Below are 25956 nucleotides of genomic sequence, written 5' to 3'. Positions count from 1 at the left end.
TCTTCTCTCCCCCTCTCTCTCTCTCTCTCTCTCTTCTCTCTCCCTCTCTCTCAATCTCTCTCGCTCTCTCTTCTCTCTCTCTCTCTTCTCTCTCCCTCCCCTCTCTCTCTCTCTTCTCTCTCCCTCCCCCCTCTCTCTCTCTTCTCTCTCCCTCCCCTCCCTCTCTCTCTCTCCCTCCCCTCTCTCTCTCTCTCTTCTCTCTCTCTCTCCCTCTCTCTCTCCCTCTCTCTCTCTCTCTCTTCTCTCTCTCTCTCTTCTCTCCCCCTCTCTCTCTCTCTCTCTTCTCTCTCCCTCTCTCTCAATCTCTCTCGCTCTCCCTCCCCTCTCTCTCTCTCTTCTCTCTCCCTCCCCTCCCTCTCTCTCTCTCCCTCCCCTCTCTCTCTCTCTCTCTTCTCTCTCTCTCTCCCTCCCCTCTCTCTCTCTTCTCTCTCTCCCTCTCTCTCTCCCTCTCTCTCGCTCTCTCTTCTCTCTCTCTCTCTTCTCTCTCCCTCCCCTCTCTCTCTCTCTTCTCTCTCTCTCTCCCTCTCTCTCTCTCTCTCGCTCTCTCTTCTCTCTCTCTCTCTTCTCTCTCCCTCTCTCTCTCTTCTCTCTCCCTCTCTCTCTCTCTCTCCCTCTCTCTCTCCCTCTCTCTCTCTCTCTCTCTCTCTCGCTCTCTCTTCTCTCTCTCTCTCTTCTCTCCCCCTCTCTCTCTCTCTCTCTCTCTTCTCTCTCCCTCTCTCTCAATCTCTCTCGCTCTCTCTTCTCTCTCTCTCTCTCTTCTCTCTCCCTCCCCTCTCTCTCTCTCTTCTCTCTCCCTCCCCTCTCTCTCTCTCTTCTCTCTCCCTCCCCTCCCTCTCTCTCTCTCCCTCCCCCCTCTCTCTCTCTTCTCTCTCCCTCTCCCTCCCCTCTCTCTCTCTTCTCTCTCTCCCTCTCTCTCTCCCTCTCTCTCGCTCTCTCTTCTCTCTCTCTCTCTTCTCTCTCCCTCCCCTCTCTCTCTCTCTCGCTCTCTCTTCTCTCTCTCTCTCTTCTCTCTCCCTCTCTCTCTCTCTCTCTCTCTCTCTCCCCCCCTCCCTCTCTCTCTCTCTCTCTCTCTCTCAGATGACCCACAGTACATACATTAGGCTCCGCCCTCATGACTCTGACCTCACTTTAACACTGACACGGGAGAAACGTGGCTTAAAAACATCGACATTATTATTATTCCTCTTTAGCGACGTCATAACTAACACGAATGAATCAATGTTTAGAGTTTGTTAAGGTTTATTCATGACGCTCTCTCGCTCTTTGTCCTGATTAAGTGATCGACGCAATTCAATCTAATAAATCCCCAAAATATTTCAATCAACAGTAGAGTAATAATACATTTACAAAACAGTATTTGCAAGTAATAAAATGCTCTGTATTTCCTCCTTGCTCCGCCCTAATCAGACGAGATTCACGTTGGTAGAACACATCGAACTATAAATGTGTTCGCGGTGACGTCATACATATGGGACTTCCCCCATGGCGGCCATTTTGAAAGGGGCACGCAATATATATAAAACCACCTACATCTATTTCTACGGCAGAATGAGCTACAAATACTTTGATTCTTTAGACGATAACGGCAAACTAAGGTACACGACAAAGCTAACATTCCTTGGTCTAACAACAGAACAATGACCTTACAGAACAATGACCTTACAGAACAATGACCTTACAGAACAATGACCTTACAGAACAATGACCTTATAGAACGCGCGTTTTTGGCTTTTTGGCCTCATATATCCTGGATATCGTGTGTAGTAGACGTGTTGTTGTTGTGCCCCTTTCAAAATGGCGGACGTGTGTTGCTACTGCACAAGTTCCCGGATGTGCGAACGCATCTACAGTTTAACCTCATGACGCTCGCCGCATTTGGCCCGCGCGCGATACTTTGACGTGTCCAGATGGCATCGCTTATTAAAAGACCAATGCGCCGGCCCCTGGACCACAGCGTCGCCGTGGTAACAGCTCGGGGTACTTGATATTCAAACTCCACGATCATCTACACCAACCGTTTGGCACATGGCTAGTATTCACATACATGGTTTATTTGTCAACGTGCACGGCGGCGAAGCGAGGGACGCCGCCAACATCACGGCGTTCTCGTCCCAAAAACTCGGGTTCACGATCGAAGACGCAGACGCCGTTTAATCATGGAAAACCCCTCCCCCTTTTGTTTCGGCAGTGCCCCTGTCCTGCTCCGAGGGCTTCACCGAGCTGGGCTACTACAACGGCACCGTGTCGCAGACGGACTCCGGCGCCCCCTGCCTGAAGTGGACGGAGTTCCCCGACTACGTGATGCAGTATCCGGGGCGGGGCCTCGGGGACCACAGCTTCTGCCGGAACCCCGACCGCGAGTCCAACCCCTGGTGCTTCTTCAGGCAGAACTCCGGGGCCATCGGCTGGGCCTACTGCGACTGTCACCAGGGTACGGGGCCCGGGCGCACGACGGGATTGGCCGATAGCGGGGTTCAAACGCGACGTTATGGGGCATTATTATGGGGATGAATATTTTAGAAATGCAATAACATTGTTCTTTCATCAAAAACACGCCTGACGTTGTGTTTCGCTTCATTCACACGTTTTCCATTCGTCCTGTTCAGGGAGTCCTCTCTCTCTCTCTCTCTGCCTGAGTCTGTTTAGGAGAGAGAGAGAAAGAGAGAGAAAGAGAGAGAGGGGGGGAGAAGGAGAGAGAGAAAGAGAGAGAGAAAGGGAGAGAAAAGAGAGCAAGAAAGAGAGAAGGAAAGAGTGAGAGAGAGAGAGAAAGAGAGATCAAATGTCTCAGATTTGTGACGTCAAAGTCAGAGCGTCGAGATCGAGACAAAATCTAACCCTAAAACACGAGACGTCGAGAGCACGATTCAAACCCGACGACGTGACAAACAATCACTTCCAGAGTCTGTTTTAGCCTGAACTCGTCGCGTCGTGAACTCGCCGTGTTGTGAACTCGCCGCGTTGTGAACTTGCCATGTTGTGAACTCGTCGCGTCGTGAACTCGCTGTGTCGTGAACTCGCCGCGTCGTGAACTAGCCATGTTGTGAACTCGCCGCGTCGTGAACTCGCCTTGTTGTGAACTCGCCGTGTCGTGAACTCGCCGTGTCGTGAACTCGCCGTGTCGTTAACTCACCGTGTTGTGAACTCGCCGCGTCGTGAACTCGCCGTGTCGTGAACTCGCCGCGTCGTGAACTCGCCTTGTTGTGAACTCGCCGTGTCGTGAACTCGCCGCGTCGTGAACTAGCCATGTTGTGAACTCGCCGCGTCGTGAACTCGCCTTGTTGTGAACTCGCCGTGTCGTGAACTCGCCGTGTCGTGAACTCGCCGTGTCGTTAACTCACCGTGTTGTGAACTCGCCGCGTCGTGAACTCGCCGTGTCGTGAACTCGCCGTGTTGTGAACTCGCCGCGTCGTGAACTCGCCGTGTCGTGAACTCGCCGTGCCGTGAACTCGCCGCGTCGTTAACTCGCCGTGTTGTGAACTCGCCGTGTTGTGAACTCGCCGTGTCGTGAACTCGCCGTGCCGTTAACTCGCCGTGATGTGAACTCGCCGCGTCGTGAACTCGCCTTGTTGTGAACTCGCCGTGTCGTGAACTCGCCGTGTTGTGAACTCGCCGTGTCGTGAACTCGGCGCGTCGTTAACTCGCCGTGTTGTGAACTCGCCGTGTCGTGAACTCGGCGCGTCGTGAACTCGCCATGTCGTGAACTCGCCGTGTCTTGAACTCGCCGCGTCGTGAACTCGCCTTGTTGTGAACTCGCCGCGTCGTGAACTCGCCTTGTTGTGAACTCGCCGTGTCGTGAACTCGCCGTGTCGTGAACTCGCCGTGTCGTGAACTCGCCGCGTCGTGAACTCGCCTTGTTGTGAACTCGCCGCGTCGTGAACTCGCCTTGTTGTGAACTCGCCGCGTCGTGAACTCGCCTTGTTGTGAACTCGCCGTGTCGTGAACTCGCCGTGTCGTGAACTCGCCGCGTCGTGAACTCGCCTTGTTGTGAACTCGCCGCGTCGTGAACTCGCCGTGTCGTGAACTCGCCGCGTCGTGAACTAGCCATGTTGTGAACTCGCCGTGTTGTGAACTCGCCGTGTTGTGAACTCGCCGCGTCGTGAACTCGCCTTGTCGTGAACTCGCCGCGTCGTGAACTCGCCTTGTTGTGAACTCGCCGTGTCGTGAACTCGCCGTGTTGTGAACTCGCCGTGTTGTGAACTCGCCGCGTCGTGAACTCGCCTTGTTGTGAACTCGCCGTGTCGTGAACTCGCCGTGTCGTGAACTCGCCGTGTCGTGAACTCACCGTGTTGTGAACTCGCCGCGTCGTGAACTCGCCGTGTCGTGAACTCGCCGTGTTGTGAACTCGCCGCGTCGTGAACTCGCCGTGTCGTGAACTCGCCGTGCCGTGAACTCGCCGCGTCGTTAACTCGCTGTGTTGTGAACTCGCCGTGTCGTGAACTCGCCGCGCCGTTAACTCGCCGTGATGTGAACTCGCCGTGTCGTGAACTCGCCGTGTCGTGAACTCGCCGCGTCGTGAACTCGCCTTGTTGTGAACTCGCCGTGTCGTGAACTCGCCGTGTTGTGAACTCGCCGTGTCGTGAACTCGGCGCGTCGTGAACTCGCCGTGTCGTGAACTCGCCTTGTTGTGAACTCGCCGTGTCGTGAACTCGCCGTGTCGTGAACTCGCCGTGTCGTGAACTCACCGTGTTGTGAACTCGCCGCGTCGTGAACTCGCCGTGTCGTGAACTCGCCGTGTTGTGAACTCGCCGCGTCGTGAACTCGCCGTGTCGTGAACTCGCCGTGCCGTGAACTCGCCGCGTCGTTAACTCGCTGTGTTGTGAACTCGCCGTGTTGTGAACTCGCCGTGTCGTGAACTCGCCGCGCCGTTAACTCGCCGTGATGTGAACTCGCCGTGTCGTGAACTCGCCGTGTCGTGAACTCGCCGCGTCGTGAACTCGCCTTGTTGTGAACTCGCCGTGTCGTGAACTCGCCGTGTTGTGAACTCGCCGTGTCGTGAACTCGGCGCGTCGTTAACTCGCCGTGTTGTGAACTCCCCGTGTCGTGAACTCGCCATGTCGTGAACTCGCCGTGTCTTGAACTCGCCGCGTCGTGAACTCGCCTTGTTGTGAACTCGCCGCGTCGTGAACTCGCCTTGTTGTGAACTCGCCGTGTCGTGAACTCGCCGTGTCGTGAACTCGCCGCGTCGTGAACTCGCCTTGTTGTGAACTCGCCGTGTCGTGAACTCGCCTTGTTGTGAACTCACCGTGTCGTGAACTCGGCGTGTCGTGAACTCGCCGTGTCGTGAACTCGCCGTGTCGTGAACTCGCCGTGTTGTGAACTCACCGTGTTGTGAACTCGCCGCGTCGTGAACTCGCCGTGTCGTGAACTCGCCGTGTTTGCAGGCGCGGTCCGTCTGGTGGGCGGCTCCTCGCACGGCGGCCGTGTGGAAGTGTACCTGAACGGCCAGTGGGGGGCGGTGTGCGACTCTCACTGGACGCACAGAGACGCCAGCGTGGTCTGCAGGCAGCTGGGACTGAGGTGAGACACGAGACACACCCTTCGCTTTGGACTTCAGTGACAAAAGGTGCCAAACGGCCTTAGAGCACGTGGGATATTAGGATGATGCGGGTAAAGGGTTTTAAAGGTCGTAAATAAATTGAAACGACTTCTCACTGTAACTATTTTTAGTTCTTACACTGACTATTTTTATGATGTTGTGACCGGAATAATCATGATTATTTATTAACTGAATTATTTGACGTCCTTAATCTCTGTTGGATTAACTCTGATCTTGACAGTTGATATTTAAAAGTAACCGAAATACTGGAACAGCGGAAAAGCTCATCGACATCGACATTACTGAGCGCTTAGCAACATGCTTAACATGGACTAAAACTAAAGCAAACCCAGACTCAGACGTTTATCCCGCTGGACGCATCAGAACATCGGCCCTGACCCTCTGCATCCGTCTCGTTGCAGCGACATCGGGACGGCCCGGCAGCGCTCGGACCCCGGCTCCTCGGAGTCCGGGTCGGGCCTGTTCCACTTCGAGCGCCTGGGTTGCCGCGGCGACGAGGACGGCGTGAGCGCCTGCCGCAGCCGGACCTTCGTCACCGGGGACTGTAGCCACGGGAACGAGGCGGCGGTGCTGTGCGCCCCTCCCGAAGGTCAGTGGGACGTCCGAGGAAAGAATGGGGAAGGGTTTAATCCGTAGCATTCTTTCTGAAAACAGCACTGCAGGTGATGGTGGAGGAGTTCTCGTGTTTGATCATTTAGAGCAGTGTTTCCCAACCTGGGGCTACGCAGACACTTACCACCGGGTGCAGATTTCAGAAGAAGTTGAAATTGATTAGCGACATCACAACCTTCTAGGACGCAGCATTATTATATTATTTAACTTGGAGCTGGAGGTCAAATCACAATTCCCAGGTAGAATTCACTGTTGCACATGTGTCGATCAAGTTTATTGCTCTTATCGCCGTACTTCCTGGGTCCATCCACATGAAACAAAAACTGGCCCAAAGCTCGACGTCTTCTCTGTCAGTATGAACAGATTATTTTTTCAGAACTGTTCAACTCCGAAGACGTGATCGTTGTCAGTCGAACCAACTTTTAAGCTCTGAGATTTGGCGGCGCCGATCCCAAACAAACAACGAGAAGGTTCAACATCTGCGGATTTAACCGTCGACCATCTGTGATCATCAAATTCTACTTATCGGATAAAAAGATGTTCATTGTGGCTTCACGCTTAAATCTTTGTCTCGTTGACAGACTTTTGTGGTACATCTAACACTCTTGAGAACGTTTCGGAGGATTTGGGACATAAATATAATCGAAATAAGAAACTAAAATAGTCGACATTAGCAGGGAAACTTAATGGTTTGAAAAACGAGCGGAGGAGGGAATTATAGATACGAAAAGAAAACCCTTCTTACAATAGGATCGTTGGTTTGGGATACGACCTTCCCTCCGTCTACAATAACCTCATGCGCCTTGGCAGAAATGAAACCTGAAGAAAGACTAATGAGGTGCTTGACGGCTCTGAGGCCGAGGTGGTCAGACCTCAACAGGCCTTAACTACTCCTCCAGGACCAATTTGAGCTCAGGAGAACATAATTGCCTGCAGCTCAGTCAAAACATTGAAATTCAGATGACGGCATTTGGAACCTTTGACAATACTTTATACAGGTATTTGGGTCAGTTAATTTGGTCGTTCTCGAGGTGTGAGACAAAGAATACTCCAAACAAAAACGTCCACTGATTTAGAGCAAAGTTTAACACTTCATTCACCTCTTGCGAAAAGTGTTTCGCAAGTCGCCTGATGTTTTCCCATCTGTGTCATTTCTCAGTCTTATTTCTTCTGCCGAAAACGTTTTTTTTTTCCGTACGCTAGCTAGCCGTCCACGCGTTTGCGCCTAAAAATGAATGCGCCTTTCTTGTGTGTGCTCCCCCTACAGGCGACGGGCCTCCCCTGCGCCTGGTGGGAGGAGAGGAGGACTTTGAGGGGCGAGTCGAGGTGTTCCACGGGGGAAAGTGGGGCTCGATTTGTGACGACCAGTGGGACGACCGGGACGCCGAGGTGGTCTGCAGACAGCTGGGATTCAGGTATTTCACACGGAGTTAAGACCTTTTCACTTTTAAAGAGGGGGAGGGTCATTCATCTGTTTGTTTGGGAAGTTCGTAGCTGTGATGGTCTTACATGGAATAGTGTTTCTTTACTGTTAGCATATCTTACATTAACTTGAAACTATTAAGACGCCACAAACATCCTAATCCAAGTGTTCTTTGTGCAGAAACAGGATTATTTCTAGTATCAAAAGATGAAAAAAATACAAATGTAAAGGTAGTGAAGTGACTGAACTAGATCTCATCAAACATATTAATCAAGTCGTAATAATAACACACGTCAATAAAAATGTTCACTTTTTTACTCCACGTTCCACCTAAAACACCTCGATAGCTTCATTACCTTTTTCCATTTTAAAGTTTATTCAGTCGTTACGTTCTCTCACAGCCTGTAAGTAGAGATACTGACTAAAAATATATACATTTTTTGGCATAATCTTGATAACAATATTAAAAATGTGCCTGGAAATATCTTGGTCGAGGTTTAAGTATCAAACTAAACCAGAATGAACCATAAAATTGACCTTTAAATTGCAGAAAAATCACTTTATACCATTGTTTTTGAAAATTACACAAGCCATTTTAGTCTCTTTTTGCTGTCATCATTAATAACTTTTAATTATTAACAATACCGTTTACTCAATATTCTAATTACGCATACCTCCAAAACAACATGTGCAATATTATCCTTTTTTTACATTTATTTATTTAATTTTATTTTCAATTGAACAATATTATCCATTTTTAATTGTTATGTTTATTCATTGAAACTGATTTTTACATTAAGTCATGTTCTGCACAAGCTGGATCCAACTGCCAAACTCATCGGATGAATACTTTTTTGAACCAGTCACGCCCGTCCAAGCATTAGTATTTAAGTTATTGATGACGTGTCTGTGTACATTAAGCGAGTACCTCAGTATTCCTCAAACATTTGCAGGCGTCGCGTCGTCCCAGAGAGTCTTGTGTTGTGTCCTGTCATTTCTGTTGACGCTTCCCCTCCGTATGTAAAGTAATCCCTGGCATTAGTATTCCGATACCGGCTCGGGCAGCTAAAAACAGTGCTTTTCTCCCGCGTCGTCATGAATAAACCATCCGCACTCCACAGATTCATAATTCATGTGCTGCCTGTCGGTTGCGTAAAAATAAGAAGAAAAAAGAAGAAGATAGACGTTTAATTCAAGGGCAAATTTTTCCAGATGCTTTTAAGAGCAAACTTTGGCTGGAGTAGAATAAGCAAATGTGGGGACCGTGTATTAGAGATACTACGATTTAATAAACATAAGGAACTAATGAAAAGTAACTTAGGCAGGAATATTGAAAGGGCAGACCTACAGCATGGTTCTAGCCCTTTCTCACAGGCGTCCAGAACAAGGAATCTTTTGGTTCGGGGGTGTGTGCTCTTCTTCTTCTTCTTCTACGCAAAAGGAGCTCCCTTCACACCTGGTTCCAACTTTCTCCTGGTGAAAATCTGTCTCTCACGGTCTTCAAATGAGTGATTTGTGGCTTTTAGATACATTTGGACAGCTGATTGTGAACCAGAGTGTGAGTGTCTTCAGTGTTGATCGTTTTTGTAGCCTTTTTTTCCACTACAATGAACTGAACGCACTCAAAAACAGTGTTGGGTACTACCTGTAAACCTTTTCTACCTCAGACCACCTCCTGGACGAGTGGGGGATTACGCCGTCCGGTTTCTTAAAGGAATAATAGGATTTTTTTACGGATTTGAGACTCAAGCGACTGTTTAATCCTCTATTATTCCTTTAGCTAAACAAACGTGTATCGCTAGAATCCAGAATAAATGTTTTCAGAGTTTTGGAGTAACGTCCAAACCAAAGCAACGCAAGATGAGGAATTATTTCATATGCGATATTGACGAAAATCAAATCACGTAAATTTGTAAAATCAATGTAAATTTTATTCAAATGTATGAAACGCACATAACTTATAATGAATATCATAAACATCATGAATAAATTAATTCTTTGACATAAGTGAGGTCTTGATCTTGGAGTACTTGCAGGACACTGAACTAAACCGAACGTCTTTTCAGTGATAAAAAAATAATAAATTTTAAAATATATTTAAAAATAATAATAATAAAAAATATTATATAATAAAATAAATACAATAGATAAAATAAATAAAATAAATAAAATAAATAAAATAAATAAAATAAATAAAATAAATAAAATAAATAAAATAAATACAATAAATACAATAAATACAAATTAAAAAATAATAATATATTCTGATAATAGCTTTCATGCTTGCTGTAAGCTTGCAAGTTCGGTCACTGTGAAGTTTGCCAAATACAAAAATACTTCCTCCTCCATGTGACGGTAATTGGCAAAGGTAAATGCCTGCAGCGGATACAGTTCTCCTGACAAATGCATTGTGGGAAACGTAGGCAGAACACAAATGACTTCCTGCTCCCGTGATCAGACAGAAGCTCGTGGACGTGCGCGCTGGTGTTTGCATCTATAATTCAGAGGCACAGATGGAGCAGGTCGTAATGAGCAAATGAAATGCCACTTCAGGTTTAACTCCCGGCTTTACAGACTTAAATAATGGATTTAAAGGTGCACTATGTCACTTTTCTGATGGAGGTTGTGCCATAGATATTTATAAAGTATGGAATTAAACTTAACTATCTTGTTTTTATTGCGGACCTGTGACTTGGCCCGGCGACACAACTCTCCATAGATACGTTTAATGCCGCACTGTGGAACATTCCAGGCAAAGCAAGAACATCTCCAGTGAGTAATAAGTGTTGGGAAAGCAAAACAAGTTAAAGAAAACTTCAATTTTTCATAGATTTTTTTATCTCACTGGACAGTTTACATCTTGTTGTTGGATTTATTATAAAAAAAAAAACGTTTTTTTTGTTGAAAAACCAGACGGCGTAATCCCCCGCGTGTCCAGGAGGTGGCGCAAGGTAGAACAGGTTTACAGGTCGTACCCAACACTGTTTTTGACTGCGTTTAGTTCATTGTAGTGAAAAAAGGCTACAAGGACCACTGCACTGCGCATCAACACTGAAGACACTCACATTCTGGTTCACAATCAGCTGTCCACCTTTATCTAAAAGCCAAATTGAATGTACAATAAACTAACAATACTTTACTGATATTCTTTCTTGTTCATGTCACAATATAATCCGATGCTAATTTGTTTGTGTCGCATTAACGTAACTTTATCGTTCAGAAAATATGTAAAATGTCAGGTTTCTTCTCCCAAAAACACAAACATTTGATATTGTGGCTTCTCTTGGCTAAACTCGGTGTTGCCAGGTTTGAAAATAACATTCCTACAATTCTCAGCAAAGGCAAAACGAGATGTTGTAGCATTTACCCTTCATGTACTTCCGTGTCCCTCCAGCGGGGTGGCCAAGGCGTGGTCGTGGGCGCACTTCGGGCAGGGCACGGGGCCCATCCTGCTCGACGCCGTGAAGTGCAGCGGGAACGAGATCTTCCTGGGTCAGTGTCGCCACGGAGACTGGGAGCAACACAACTGCGACCACATGGAGGACGCCGGGGTCTCCTGCAGCCCCTACACAGGTACTCAATGCAGACCCTACACAGGTACTCAATGCAGACCCTACACAGGTACTCAATGCAGACCCTACACAGGTACTCAATGCAGACCCTACACAGGTACTCAATGCAGACCCTACACAGGTACTCAATGCAGACCCTACACAGGTACTCAAAGTGTGTGTTTGTGGGTTTGGGGTCTCGAAGCTACAATAAGGTCGTGGTTGATATTGTCCCCTGCATTTCAAAAAATATTCAGTCGTACTGCACCTGTCATTTTAACCTGTACAAACATGTTCTGAAACGCCTGGATGTGTTTAACAATTCATTTTTCAATCTTTTTTTAAACGCACCTGGTTCTAAAAATATGGAATTGCAAATTTAGAAGATTTTTTGAAGTTTTCCAGATCAGCCCCAATTACAATAGAATTAAATGTACTTTGCATATACATTGGTAAAGCCTCCAGGACGTGTATAACGATGACAGTTTCGAACCCGTTTTCCCGTATGACACGCGGTTCCGTCGTGTAAAGCGCTCTCAGAGGGAGATCCTGGTGTTACTATTATCAGCCTCATCATCAATAAACCATCAGAGCGTGAAGCAGCAGCAGCAGCAGCAGCAGCAGCAGCAGCAGCAGCAGCAGCACTAAAGTCCATGGGAACCAACACACCTGGCTGTGTTTGCTAACATGCTAACGCTAGTAGAGCGTAAACATCGCTAATGAAAGAGAAAATGAACAGGTCTGCGGGGAAAGCACTTTTGTTTCACACGCCTCTCACTAAACGGTCTTTGCGGTTCAGTTCCCACGTTTTTTGTGATTTATTTGATTCATTTGTTCATCTGGAGGAGACGTGACCGTGAACGCACCGGAATTGGCCAAAAGACCGTTTTTCAAGACCATTGTTTTTACCGCTCTGCCATTTCGACAAAGCGGTGCAATTTAGCCCGTGGAGGTGACACAACGATTTGAAAATGCTATTGCGTTCTCAATTGCTTCTCAAATTGTTTTTCAAAAGCTTTAGTGTAATTTCAAAAACAGTTACGGTGGCGCTAATCGCTACATAAATCATCTTTTTATATATGTAACGGGGGAAAAACACAGTGAGTGTTTGAAAATGGTTTGTCGCCTAAATAATCAGCAGATCGGTGATACTTCTGGGACGTTAGCTGTAATCGGGCTAATTGCTAATAGCTGTAACAAAGCCTCGCTAATTGCTTGCGCTAATTACAAACACAGCACCATTCATTACGTCCTGCTGGAGACTTGTTGTTTTCAGCTACTGGTTCAGTTCTAGTTTTGATGCGCGCGACGTCATCCATCGACCACTTTGTCAACTTTAATTAATTTTATTGGAATTTTAAAGTACATTCGTGTGCGTAGCAGCGGAACGGGGAAGGAGTGAGTTAGTGTGAGTTTTTCGGAGCGACTGGAGAGTAGGGATGTCACGATATGAAATGTCAGTGTTATTATGTGATTATTGTGAGAAAAATCATCACGATTTAACGATTATTCGCGATTATTGGGACTGTGGCCGAACAACAGTGACAAAATAAAGTTAAATTTGACGAAAACAGCCAGATAAAAAGTGATTCACATTTTCTTCTTCTGATTCTTCTGCTTCTTCTTCTTCTTTGGTGTTTTATGGAAGGAGTGAGTTTTTTGGAGCGACTGGAGAGTAGGGACGTCACGATATGAAATGTTAGTGTTATTATGTGATTATTGTGAGAAAAAAAACATCACGATTTAACAATTATTCGCGATTATTGGGACTGTGGCCGAACAAAAGTGACAAACTAAAGTTAAATTTGACGAAAACGTTATTAACATTTTTAGACTAGGAATTAGTATTTTTTGGTTTTACGATTACATTGTGACCTGTATACCGTATTTTCTGGACTATAAGTCGCACCTTTTTTCACAGTTTTGGCCGGGGTGCGACTTATATTTATATTTATACTTATATACTTATACTCCGGAGCGACTTATATGTGATATTATTTGTTATTTTCACACTTGTAACTGCATTTCATACTCCAGTGCAGCTTGTATGTTTTTTCTTCTCTATTATGCATTTTTTGGCCGTTGCGACTTATATTCCAGTGCGACTTATATATGTTTTTTTCTTCTCTGTTATGCATTTTTTGGCTGGTGCGACTTATACTCCAGTGCGACTTATATATGTTTTTTTCTTCTCTAATATGCATTTTTTGGCCGGTGCGACTTATACTCCAGTGCGACTTATATATGTTTTTTTATTCTCTATTATGCATTTTTTGGCCGGTGCGACTTATAGTCCAGAAAATACGGTAATCACCATAATCCATTAACCTGACAATCGTGACATCTCTCCTGGACAGTTTGATCTACATTTTCACTTATAAAAGGCTGTTCTTCTTGCAGGACATAATGGTTTTGAGGGTTTTTTTAGGCACGTTTTCGGTCGGTTTTACCGCCCTGTCCCACGCCGTCCCGTCCTTGTGCGTTTGCAGATGGCGTGGTGCGTCTGGTCGGGGGCGACACGCCGTGGGAGGGCCGAGTGGAGGTGTTTCATAACGGCGACTGGGGAACCATCTGCGACGACCACTGGACGCAGCAGCACGCCGAGGTGGTCTGCAGACAGCTGGGATACAGGTACGACCACGCCCCTCCAGACCACGCCCCTCCAGACCACGCCCCTCCAGAGGCCAACACAAATGTCTAATCCTTTTTTTTTTAATGTTGTTATTGTTTGTTTGTCTCACAAAAAAGTTAAAAATATAACTAAATACAAATAAATAGCATGTTTTTTTTGTCTTTTTGAAATATTGTTATTGTTTGTTTGTCTCTAAATAAATGTCATGTTTTAACACAAAGTAACATTGCCCTCTAGTGGAATGAATGTGTAATTATAGCCGTCATATACAGTCATGTTTATGCAAGTTTAAACAATTCATATTTATCTCTTCAAATAAAAAACATGAACTAAAATATGAAATATGACTTGCCATAACGACTATGAAAAAGAAGCTGAATAGTAACTTAAAAAGACAGTTAATCGAACAAGGCTTTTAAATGTGAAAAAGGTTTAGTAAAATAAAAATAGATAATAAAGTAAAAATAAATGTGCTGTAGTTCATGTTAATGTGACTTGTATTTCTAATGGCAACGATTCTACTGTTGTTGTTGTTGTTCTTCTTCTTCTTCTTCTTCTTCTTCTTCTTCCTATTCTTCTTCTTCTTCTTCTTCTTCTTCGGCTGCTCCTTTTGCGTCTTCTTCTTTTGCGTCTTCTTCTTCTGCTTGTTCTTCTTTTGCTTCTTCGTCTTCGTCTTCTTCTTCTTCGTCTTCTTCTTCTTCTGCTTGTTCTTCTTTTGCTTCTTTTGCTTCTTTTGCTTCTTCTTCTTCTTCTTCTTCTCCTTTTGCGTCTTCTTCTTTTTCGTCTTCTTCTTCTGCTTGTTCTTCTTTTGCTTCTTCTTCGGTGTTTTATGGCGGTTGGTATCCAAGTGTTGCATTACCGCCACCTTGTATATCTTAGACCTTCTTCTTCTTCTTCTTCTTCTTCTTCTTCTTCTTCTTCTTCTTCTTCTTCTTCTTCTTCTTCTTCTTCTTCTTCTTCTTCTTCTTCTTCTTCTTCTTCTTCTTCTTCTTCTTGAACTTAAATAACAAACTGTCAGCTCGTCTGCATTGACGTGCACCTGTCGCTCACTCGTCCCTGCCGTGTCCAGGGGCCGGGCGGAGGTCGTCTCAGACGGGACGTTCGGCGAGGGCGGGGGCCTGATCCTCCTGGACGACGTGCGCTGCGACGGCTCCGAGACGTCGCTCCTGGACTGTCCCCGGGGCATCTGGGGCCGGACCGACTGCGCCCACAGCGAGGACGTGGGCGTGCGCTGCAGGGGACGCGCCGCCGCCGGCCCCGGCCCCGACGCCACCAACGAGGTGCCGGCCATAGCGCCCTCTACAGGTGAGGCGGGGGGGACGAGGCGGGGGGAAGGAGGCGGGGGGGGAGGAGGCGGAGGAGAGGAAAACCACCTCAGAACAAAGTGATATCGCCCTCTACAGGTGAGGCGTGTGACGCAGAGTTTGTGATTCATTCATAAATGTCTGGTACAATCCGCTGAGACAGTTACAACATCTATTTGTCATTTAAGTCACAAAACTAAAGCTGAATTACACCATTTTCCAACCTTGAAAGGAGGAAATAGATGTTTAAATGTATCTCATAAATGCATTGGCACATTAATATTCACAGATTTAGAGCAGCTTTTTGAGACTGTGAAGTGGAAGTATCTGAAAGCATCATAATTCTCATACATTAATCTCACATGGAAAATGCATGAAAAATTTGAAAAAAAAGTCTTAATTTCCTGTACAAATTTAGTCTAAAACTCACCAAAATGCAACTGTTTTGTACAAAATGTGAAGAGCCTTTGTTTTCTACACATGACTTCAGGCTTGGGTGCACGGTGGCAAAGGCGGTTAGCGCTCTTGCCTCCCAAGAAGGAAATCGTGGGTTCGATTCCCGGACCAGACCTACATCACATGATCTCTCTGGGTGGAGTCTGCATGTTCTCCCCGTGTTACCGTGGATTCTTCTCCGGCTCCTCCCACCGTCCTAACACATGCATGTGTGAGGCAAAATTGGTGACTCTAAATTGGCCCTAGTGAAATGAATGTGAGAGTGAACTGTCTGTAATGTCCAAGTCTCTGTGATGTCCCTGCGACAAGTTGGCCACTGTCCAGGATGTACCCCGCCTAAGACCCGAAGTCACTGGGATAGCGGTAGAAAATGGATGGACTTCAGGCTTGAATTATACATTTAAACCACTTTTAGTTATTTTAAAACCAAACATAGAATAACATATATATATATATATTTATATAACCTGACCACGCCCCTCTTCATCGCGGACGCTCATGTTAAACGTGAGCTCCCTGTCACCTGACCACGCCCCTCTTCATCGCGGACGCTCGTGTTAAACGTGATCTCCCTGTCACCTGACCACGCCCCTCTTCATCGCGGACGCTCGTGTTAAACGTGATCTCCCTGTCACCTGACCACGCCCCTCTTCATCGCGGACGCTCGTGTTAAACGTGATCTCCCTGTCACCTGACCACGCCCCTCTTCGTACTCTCGTGTCGTGGCGTTTTGCTGAACCTTGTGGTGCGTGTGCTGTTTTCAGGCCCCCTGGTGCGTCTGGTCGGGGGCAGCGGGCGCGCCGAGGGCCGGGTGGAGGTGTATCTCCACGGCGACTGGGGCGGGATCTGCGACTCCGGATGGAACGACCTGAACGCGGCCGTGGTCTGCAGGCAGCTCGGGCACAGGTGCGTGGCTTTGGGGGGATTGAACCCGTGACCTCAGGGGTCAGGAAGAGGTCGACTCAACTACATTCTGATGATTCACTGAGGCACTTGTGACACAGTTCTGAGCCGAGCAACACCAGATCTGTTTCAATACTGATGATATGAAAGGCTCTACCAGAGATGAACCAATTAAACTGGGTTTGAACCTGAACTATCCCAGATTAAACTGGGACTAAAACAAGAGGATATTTATTGTTAATACTTGGATGATGGGAAATATCCCAAATACATCTGCGTAGGTTTCCCCTAATGCAAAATATAATTAATTCAAATTTACCCGATTTGTTTCTCCTTGGTCTTGTCTCGCTTTTTTTTTGCATCTATTTATTTATTTTATTTATTTTATTTATTTTATTTATTTTATTTATTTTATTTATTTTATTTATTTTATTTATTTTATTATTGTTAAAATAATAATAATAATAATAATAACAACAATAAAAAACCTGTGTAAGTCCACTGGTCCCTCCTGACCACAGTCACACACTTCTGGACACACGGGGTCTTTGTGGTCGTGACAGAAGAGAAAGAATCCTTTGTTTTGAGCCTTTTTGTCGGCAGGGCCCACAGTGAGCGTGCAGCTTACGTCCTCCAGGTGGCAGCAGCAGCGAGCGCGCCACGTCACTCCACTTCACTTGTAGAGACTCATTTTCTGTGGCGCTCTCTCCTCTGGCAGTGGCAGGGCCGTGGCGGCCGCCGGGTTCGGCCAGAGCAAAGGCCCCGTGCACCTGGACCGGGTGCGGTGCACGGGGAAGGAGGAGTTCCTGGGCGAGTGTCCGTCCCTGGGGCGGGGCACGCGCGGCTGCAGGCGGCGGCAGGACGCGGGGGTGCGCTGCGACGTGCAGCCGCAGGAGGCGGAGCTATCCCGGGGAGAGGAGGCGAGCTGCGGCCTGCGCAAACTGGAGGGCAACGCCAACACGGGCGAGGGCAACGTCGTCAGGTGAGCGCCAACACGGGCGAGGGCAACGTGGGTGAGCGCCAACACGGGCGAGGGCAACGTCGTCAGGTGAGCGCCAACACGGGCGAGGGCAACGTCGTCAGGTGAGCGCCAACACGGGCGAGGGCAACGTGGTCAGGTGAGCGCCAACACGGGCGAGGGCAACGTGGTCAGGTGAGCGCCAACACGGGCGAGGGCAACGTGGTCAGGTGAGCGCCAACACGGGCGAGGGCAACGTCGTCAGGTGAGCGCCAACACGGGCGAGGGCAACGTGGGTGAGCGCCAACACGGGCGAGGGCAACGTCCTCAGGTGAGCGCCAACACGGGCGAGGGCAACGTCCTCAGGTGAGCGCCAACACGGGCGAGGGCAACGTCGTCAGGTGAGCGCCAACACGGGCGAGGGCAACGTCCTCAGGTGAGCGCCAACATGGGCGAGGGCAACGTCCTCAGGTGAGCGCCAACACGGGCGAGGGCAACGTCGTCAGGTGAGCGCCAACACGGGCGAGGGCAACGTGGGTGAGCGCCAACAGGGGCGAGGGCAACGTCGTCAGGTGAGCGCCAACTCGGGCGAGGGCAACGTCCTCAGGTGAGCGCCAACACGGGCGAGGGCAACGTGGTCAGGTGAGCGCCAACACGGGCGAGGGCAACGTGGTCAGGTGAGCGCCAACACGGGCGAGGGCAACGTCGTCAGGTGAGAGCCAACACGGGCGAGGGCAACGTCGTCAGGTGAGCGCCAACACGGGCGAGGGCAACGTGGGTGAGCGCCAACACGGGCGAGGGCAACGTCGTCAGGTGAGCGCCAACACGGGCAAGGGCAACGTCCTCAGGTGAGCGCCAACACGGGCGAGGGCAACGTCGTCAGGTGAGCGCCAACACGGGCGAGGGCAACGTGGTCAGGTGAGCGCCAACACGGGCGAGGGCAACGTGGTCAGGTGAGCGCCAACACGGGCGAGGGCAACGTCGTCAGGTGAGCGCCAACACGGGCGAGGGCAACGTGGGTGAGCGCCAACACGGGCGAGGGCAACGTCCTCAGGTGAGCGCCAACACGGGCGAGGGCAACGTCCTCAGGTGAGCGCCAACACGGGCGAGGGCAACGTCGTCAGGTGAGCGCCAACACGGGCGAGGGCAACGTCCTCAGGTGAGCGCCAACACGGGCGAGGGCAACGTCCTCAGGTGAGCGCCAACACGGGCGAGGGCAACGTGGTTGAGCGCCAACAGGGGCGAGGGCAACGTCGTCAGGTGAGCGCCAACACGGGCGAGGGCAACGTTGTCAGGTGAGCGCCAACACGGGCGAGGGCAACGTCGTCAGGTGAGCGCCAACACGGGCGAGGGCAACGTCGTCAGGTGAGCGCCAACACGGGCGAGGGCAACGTGGGTGAGCGCCAACACGGGCGAGGGCAACGTCGTCAGGTGAGCGCCAACACGGGCAAGGGCAACGTCCTCAGGTGAGCGCCAACACGGGCGAGGGCAACGTCGTCAGGTGAGCGCCAACACGGGCGAGGGCAACGTGGTCAGGTGAGCGCCAACACGGGCGAGGGCAACGTGGTCAGGTGAGCGCCAACACGGGCGAGGGCAACGTCGTCAGGTGAGCGCCAACACGGGCGAGGGCAACGTGGGTGAGCGCCAACACGGGCGAGGGCAACGTCCTCAGGTGAGCGCCAACACGGGCGAGGGCAACGTCCTCAGGTGAGCGCCAACACGGGCGAGGGCAACGTCGTCAGGTGAGCGCCAACACGGGCGAGGGCAACGTCCTCAGGTGAGCGCCAACACGGGCGAGGGCAACGTCCTCAGGTGAGCGCCAACACGGGCGAGGGCAACATGGGTGAGCGCCAACACGGGCGAGGGCAACGTTGTCAGGTGAGCGCCAACACGGGCGGCGAGGGCAACGTCGTCAGGTGAGCGCCAACACGGGCGAGGGCAACGTCATCAGGTGAGCGCCAACACGGGCGAGGGCAACGTCGTCAGGTGAGCGCCAACACGGGCGAGGGCAACGTCGTCAGGTGAGCGCCAACACGGGCGGCGAGGGCAACGTCGTCAGGTGAGCGCCAACACGGGCGAGGGCAACGTCATCAGGTGAGCGCCAACACGGGCGGCGAGGGCAACGTCGTCAGGTGAGCGCCAACACGGGCGAGGGCAACGTCATCAGGTGAGCGCCAACACGGTCGAGGGCAACGTCGTCAGGTGAGCGCCAACACGGGCGAGGGCAACGTCGTCAGGTGAGCGCCAACACGGGCGAGGGCAACGTCGTCAGGTGAGCGCCAACACGGGCGAGGGCAACGTCGTCAGGTGAGCGCCAACACGGGCGAGGGCAACGGCGTCAGGTGAGCGCCAACACGGGCGAGGGCAACGGCGTCAGGTGAGCGCCAGCGCGTCGAGGGCACGACGAGAAATGACTTTTGACACGTCGTGTGGAGCGGGCAACGGGAAGACAAAAATAACAGCTGATGTTTGTGTTTTTGAGAGTTTTCACATAACAACAGTTTATTATTATTAACTTTAAGATTATTTTTTCCAGTGTTTCATTGGTTTTTACGTTTTTATTCGTAACTAGTTTGATACAAACACACAGACATCGTATTTTGAAGACATTTTAGCAGCTGCTGTAGTAAACGGAGAGGGTTTAGGAAAAGTGCAGTAACATCAGTTTTAATCAGTTGTTTTGATCTGATTTACGATTCTTGTGAAGAAACATCACGATTTAACGCTTATTCACGATTTTTGACACAAACTGTAACGAAACAAACGTGAAATCCTTCATTTTAAATCATTCTAATAAGTCACTTTTCAGTCAGTTATTGTGACACAAACTGCCACATCAAACTCACTGGGTGTTTTTTTTCAGGTCCAAATTGAATAGAAATTACATCATTTTGCTTCTAAAATAGCCACAATTACTAGTTTTTAGTTCTTATGATTATATTGTGACCTGAATAATTCAAGTTTTTGCAGTTTTATCAGGAACAAGCAGCGTTTCACTGACTTTGAGCGTGACAACAGCACCATCTAGTGGCATTCAGGCCACAATACAGTCAAAGGAACCAAATAATAATATTTGTGACCATTTTAGAAGCAAAATTAATTATTTTTAGTTCAATCCATATCGTCCAAAAATAGACTTAAATGTAAATAACTTTTATATCTGGCTGTTTTTGTCACATTTAACTTTATTTTGTCTTTAATTCCGTAAAGTTGGTCACAAACTTAAGGAACAGTCACACGTCAGACCACGAGAACGAACGAGAATTATTATTTTTTTACATATTTTGTCATTTAGTCACAATTATCGTGAATAATCGTTTTCTTGCACTAGTTGGGGTGATATTTTTGCAGTTTTATCAGAAATAAGGAGCGTTGCCATGACGTTGAGCGCGACAACAGCACCATCTAGTGGCACTTTGTGGACACGCGTTGGTTCGTCACCCAAACGTCAGAGTTTTGGAGCAATTCTAATCTTAATTAGACGTGACTTTATATCATGTAAATAATGTTTTTTAAGGTTTTAAGAAATGAGCAATAGCTGAAGACAAAAAATATAAATATAATGTGTTTTGAGCTTTAACAAACTAGTTGTTCATTGCTTTTTTGTAGAAAAACTTTGTCAGAAATGAATCTTAATCAAGTCAAAAGTCAAAATGTGCTTGTTGATTGTTTTCACTTATTTTAAGGATGATAATAAAAGGACAACAGCTCCATCTAGTGGCAATCAGGCCGCAATATTGTCTTAGGAGCCAAAAAATACAATTGTGACAATTTTAGAAGCAAAATTAATTATTTTTAGTTCAATCTATCGTCCACAAATAGACTTAAATGTGAAGAAAGTCTTTTTATCCGGCTGTTTTTGTCACTTTTTGTGAAATTGTGTAAATGAGAATGAACAAAAATGAAAGATTTCCCTGTCGTTTGGTCTGAACAATCGTGAATAATCGTTAAATCGTGATGTTGTTTCTCACAATAGTCTAAAGTCGGTGTTCCACTTCCGCACACTCAGTACGTTCCCGTGTGTCCCTCCTGATGGACACACTGGACAGTACGTTCCCGTGTGTACGTCCTGATGGCCACACGGGACACTACATTCCCGTGTGTCCCTCCTGATGGACAGTACGTTCCCGTGTGTCCCTCCTGATGGACAGTACGTTCCCGTGTGTCCCTCCTGATGGACACTACATTCCCGTGTGTCCCTCCTGATGGACAGTACGTTCCCGTGTGTCCCTCCTGATGGACAGTACGTTCCCGTGTGTCCCTCCTGATGGACAGGACATTCCCGTGTGTCCCTCCTGATGGACAGTACGTTCCCGTGTGTCCCTCCTGATGGACAGTACTTTCCCGTGTGTCCCTCCTGATGGACAGTACATTCCCGTGTGTCCCTCCTGATGCCCTGTGCTTGTCTCCTTCAGGAACACTTGGCCGTGGCAGGTGTCCGTGTGGCGTCAGTCCCAGGACGGGCTCCTCCCCCTCTGCAGTGGGACCCTGGTCAGCCCCTGCTGGGCCCTGACCTCCGCCTCGTGCCTCACCAGGTCAGACCCAGAGGTCAACACGCACGGCACAGAACACAGTACAAACATGACCAGGAAGCTTATACTTATGTACTTTTATACTTATACTTTTATACTTATGTACTTTTATATTTAGAGTGGTGGGTTTTGTTGTAAATGTTGATTCCATAGAAATTGCCTGTGACCAATTCCGATGCTATAATTTAGGGCTGTAATCGACTAATTCATTTCTTGGTCGACTAAACTGGAGCGAGGCTAATGCTAAATGCTAATTCTAGTCCCAATAATTAATATTTCAACTTATTGTTCAAGAAATGACAGAATAAATAGTCAATTTTTATTGTGTAGACATTTATTTCGCTCGCAATTATTTCACTAGCTTTTATTTTGCTAGCTTTTACGTAGCTAGCTTTTATTTCGCTAGCTTTTATTTCGCTAGCTTTTTTTTCATTAGCTTTTACGTCGCTAGTTGTTATTTCGCTAGCTTTTATTTCGCTAGCTTTTATGTCGCTAGCTTTTATTTCGCTAGCTTTTACGTCGCTAGCTTTTACGTCGCTAGCTTTTATTTCGCTAGCTTTTATTTTGCTAGCTTTTACACCGCTAGCTTTTACGTCGCTAGCTTCAACCATTTTATTCATTTTTTTGTCGTATGTTTTAATATTTGAGCTGTAAAACGTTGCATAATGATGATGTCACAGACACATTTTCAGTCTTTACTTGTGTTTTATTTATTCCAGCTTTAGTTTGATGAACACGAGCTTTTGTCAAAGAGTTTACTTCATTATCGCACTTTATGACACATTTCACGCTTCAGTATTTCATATCGCCACCGGTCAATATTTACTTAGAATGAGATGAGATTTTTCATCAATCTGAGTTTTTAAATGTTATATTTTGTTTAAAAAACGATTATTTCATGAATGGACTTGTCAAACGATTATTTCTATTGTACATTGAGACTCAATAAATACATTATAAACTAAATAAAAGTTGAATTAAGACGACTGAAGTCTTTTAAATGAAGAATACGTCATGAATAAAGTGTATTATTGATAAAAATCGGACATTTTTTATTTGTTTTTGACATTTGGGTTTAAAAATGCCGCTGTTTTTGTTATAAAAAGCTCATTTCGTACATGTTTTAGCGTCTTTACAGTCCAGATAATGATTACGATGATAAAAATACAACTTTTTAACTTTTTATTGTCTATTATAGTCTTTAAACTGTAATAAACGTCCCTTTTCCCGTTGCTAAGGGCGATCCCGCACTCGTCTCGGCTCCTGGTCCGAGTCGGCGCCGCCGTCCAGACGCTCGTCCCCAAGCAGGTGGTGGTCCACAGGAAGTTCAAAGGTCACCGGGGGCGACACGACCTGGCGCTGATCCGACTGCCGAGCCCCAAGGGGAGCTGCATGTCCCTGGACCCCAACGCCAACGCGGCCTGCCTCCCGCCCGCCGAGTCCGGGGCCGCGCTGTCCTCGTGCGTGGTCACCGTCACCGCCACCTGGAACAGCCCAGGTGAAAGAACAGCTAACTTATGTGCCCGATTTGAACTCTTTTTGCGGTTCAGAAGGATTTTGAGTGTTATTCATTTTCCATAGGGGGTTCCAGGGGTGTCAAAAAACGTCACGATTTAACGATTATTTGCGATTATTAAGATCAAATGACGGGCAAATCTTGAATTTTGAATGTGATTAAAAATATTCTTTACATTTACGTCAATTTTTTAGGCAAAGGAAAAAAATAACCTGAGGACTCAACATGAAAATAGACAAATTCAAAAACAATGGAAAAAATGGAACAATTATTCTGCACAATACTATGCTTTTTTATGCCTCTCCCTTATCTTATACTTTTATTACCTTTTATTACCTTGCGTTCTCCCTCGTCCAGCTCGTTCTTTGAGTTCTTTGTGTTTTTAATTTTTTTTTTTATTATCATTATTATTATTTTTATTCTCATTATTATTATTCTCATTATTATCATTTATCATTATTATTCTCATTATTATTATTATTTTTATTATCATTATTCTCATTATTATTATTATCATTTTCATTATTATTCTCATTATTATTATTATTCTCATTATTATATTATTATTCTCATTATTATTATATTATTATTATTATTATTATTATTATTATTATCATTATTATGTTTTTCTGTTTCTCCAATGTTACTATAACATTGTTGTTCTAGTTCTAATGAATGAAATAAAATGGGGGGAAAAGCAAAAGAAAAGTGAGGCATCTGAAGAAAAGAAGGTTAAAGCTCGATAAAAGTTTAGTCCAGTTTCTGTCAAATTTGTCCATTTTCAAGTTGTGTCCAAATGTGTTTTTTCCCCCATTTTTCGTTCGTCAGTCACGATATCGCCCTTTCACCGTTGGCGCAGTTTGTCTGATCCCAAGTTTCACGTCTCCTGGACAAGAACAAAAATTGGTGGGAAAAAAACAAATCAAACCAAAATCTGTCAGAAAAAGAAATTTAAAAACCCCATCTGGACCATTTCCCGCCCGACCTGATGTTGCGTTTGTCCGTTCCAGAGCCCGTCTTTGCCACGTGGGTGCCGCTGATGTCGTCCTGGCACTGTAAGAAACGCTACGGCGACGCCTTCTACAGCCACGACAGCGTGTGCGCCGGCAGCCCCCCCAACACCACCCAGGCGCACGGCCAGGGCTGCGGCAGCGGCTCGGGCGGCGGCCTGGTCTGCCTGGGCGACACGGGCCGGTGGGTGCTGTCCGGGGTGGTGGTCGTCGCCGAGGGGAGCGACGGCGGCGGCGGCGGGTGCGGCGAGCCCTCCTCCCCGTCCATGTACACGCGCGTTGGACGGTTCAGGAGCTGGATCGACGGCGTGGTGGGCGGCGGCGGCGGCGGCGAGGGGGACGACGACGACCCGGCGGGGGATTTCAACGCCGGGGACGCCAACGCGGATCGGGGGCGGGACGAGGCGCGGGGGGGCGGGGGCAAGCACCGCAAGCAGCGCACGGATGTAAAAGAAGAGGTCTGACGAAGCTCTGGGATTGGCCGCACGCCTGTGCCGTGCGGCCAATCGGGGAGGAGAGCGGCGAAGGGGCTGGAGTTTGGACTTTCGACGGTAGAAAGAGGAGAAAGTGGTGCACAAATATGGAAAATAAGTTGATAAGTGCTTGAAATAAGTAGTATTTGTCTAGTTTTCAGTGTATTTTGACAGCGATTGTCAAGGGAACGAGCATTAAACATGTCGTTTCACTTTAAATGAGAAAAGACGAGAGGTTTTTGAACTTGAAATGTGAAAAATTAACGCTACTGCACTTGAAAAAAGGTTCTTATTCTATTGGCAAATCAAGATGGATGCGACTTACATCAATCACTTCACTTACGGTGGTACATTTCTCCAGTGTAATGATAATTGGGTAAAATGATGGTTTAGAAACTGTATTGACCAAACGCCAGTGGTGGAAAGTAACAAAGTACAACAGGAAAAGGCTGTACTAAAGTAACGTTTGAGTTGTCTGTACTTTACTTTCTACTTTTACAGGTACTTCATTACTTTTAAGAGCAGGCGTCTGTGCTTTCTACTGCATTACATTTTTGAACTGGACTGAAAAGTAGAAAGTAACTTTGAGCACAGCAAAATGTACACAAACAAATTCACAGGAAAAAAAAGATAATTTGTTGGAAAAAACTGAAATTTATTGGAAAAAACTGAAAAAATTGTTGGAAAAAACTGAAAATTTCTTGGAAAAAACAGAACATTTATTGGAATTGCAAAAATCAAGCAATTCTTTATCAAAATCACAACATTTAACACTTCAATTGTTCTGTGGGAAAGACTTGTTTTACTCTTGAAGTACATTTTAAAACATTTTATGTGATACTTTTAGTCTTACTTACTTAAGAGTACTTTTCCACCACTGGCAAAAGCAAACTGTATGTCTTATTTTCTTTTTGACAAATGAATACCAAGCCATTCTGCGACAACAAGACAAGAAAATATCACATCGTCGACAAAAATACATGAACTTTTAAAATGATATGTATACAGTACATCGACGATTCATGGGTT

At 47.2% G+C, this 25956-nt stretch overlaps 1 protein-coding gene across 1 annotated transcript in view; it reads left to right on the top strand.

Annotated features, from left to right (window-relative positions):
* LOC140369139 (neurotrypsin-like) overlaps nucleotides 1–25005 on the top strand; it is a 50846-nt gene extending 25841 nt beyond the window's left edge. Inside the window, exons 3-14 of the mRNA XM_072456394.1 lie at nucleotides 2189–2431; nucleotides 5382–5517; nucleotides 5959–6146; nucleotides 7437–7584; nucleotides 10987–11165; nucleotides 13633–13774; nucleotides 14845–15080; nucleotides 16300–16441; nucleotides 17157–17420; nucleotides 21812–21931; nucleotides 23167–23426; nucleotides 24455–25005. Of these exons, the coding sequence (XP_072312495.1) occupies nucleotides 2189–2431; nucleotides 5382–5517; nucleotides 5959–6146; nucleotides 7437–7584; nucleotides 10987–11165; nucleotides 13633–13774; nucleotides 14845–15080; nucleotides 16300–16441; nucleotides 17157–17420; nucleotides 21812–21931; nucleotides 23167–23426; nucleotides 24455–24918 (2522 nt within the window). The 3' untranslated portion in view covers nucleotides 24919–25005. The remainder of the gene's footprint in view (nucleotides 1–2188; nucleotides 2432–5381; nucleotides 5518–5958; nucleotides 6147–7436; nucleotides 7585–10986; nucleotides 11166–13632; nucleotides 13775–14844; nucleotides 15081–16299; nucleotides 16442–17156; nucleotides 17421–21811; nucleotides 21932–23166; nucleotides 23427–24454) is intronic.
* The last annotated feature ends 951 nt before the right edge of the window (nucleotides 25006–25956 follow it).

Source organism: Eucyclogobius newberryi, unplaced genomic scaffold (genome assembly GCF_026437365.1).
Source record: "Eucyclogobius newberryi isolate DKJ021-1_F unplaced genomic scaffold, fEucNew1.0.hap1 SCAF_20, whole genome shotgun sequence".
In the NCBI taxonomy this organism is placed as follows: Eukaryota; Metazoa; Chordata; class Actinopteri; order Gobiiformes; family Gobiidae; genus Eucyclogobius; species Eucyclogobius newberryi.
The sequence above is the reverse complement of the archived record's forward strand: the minus strand, read 5'-3'. Positions and strand labels throughout refer to the sequence as shown.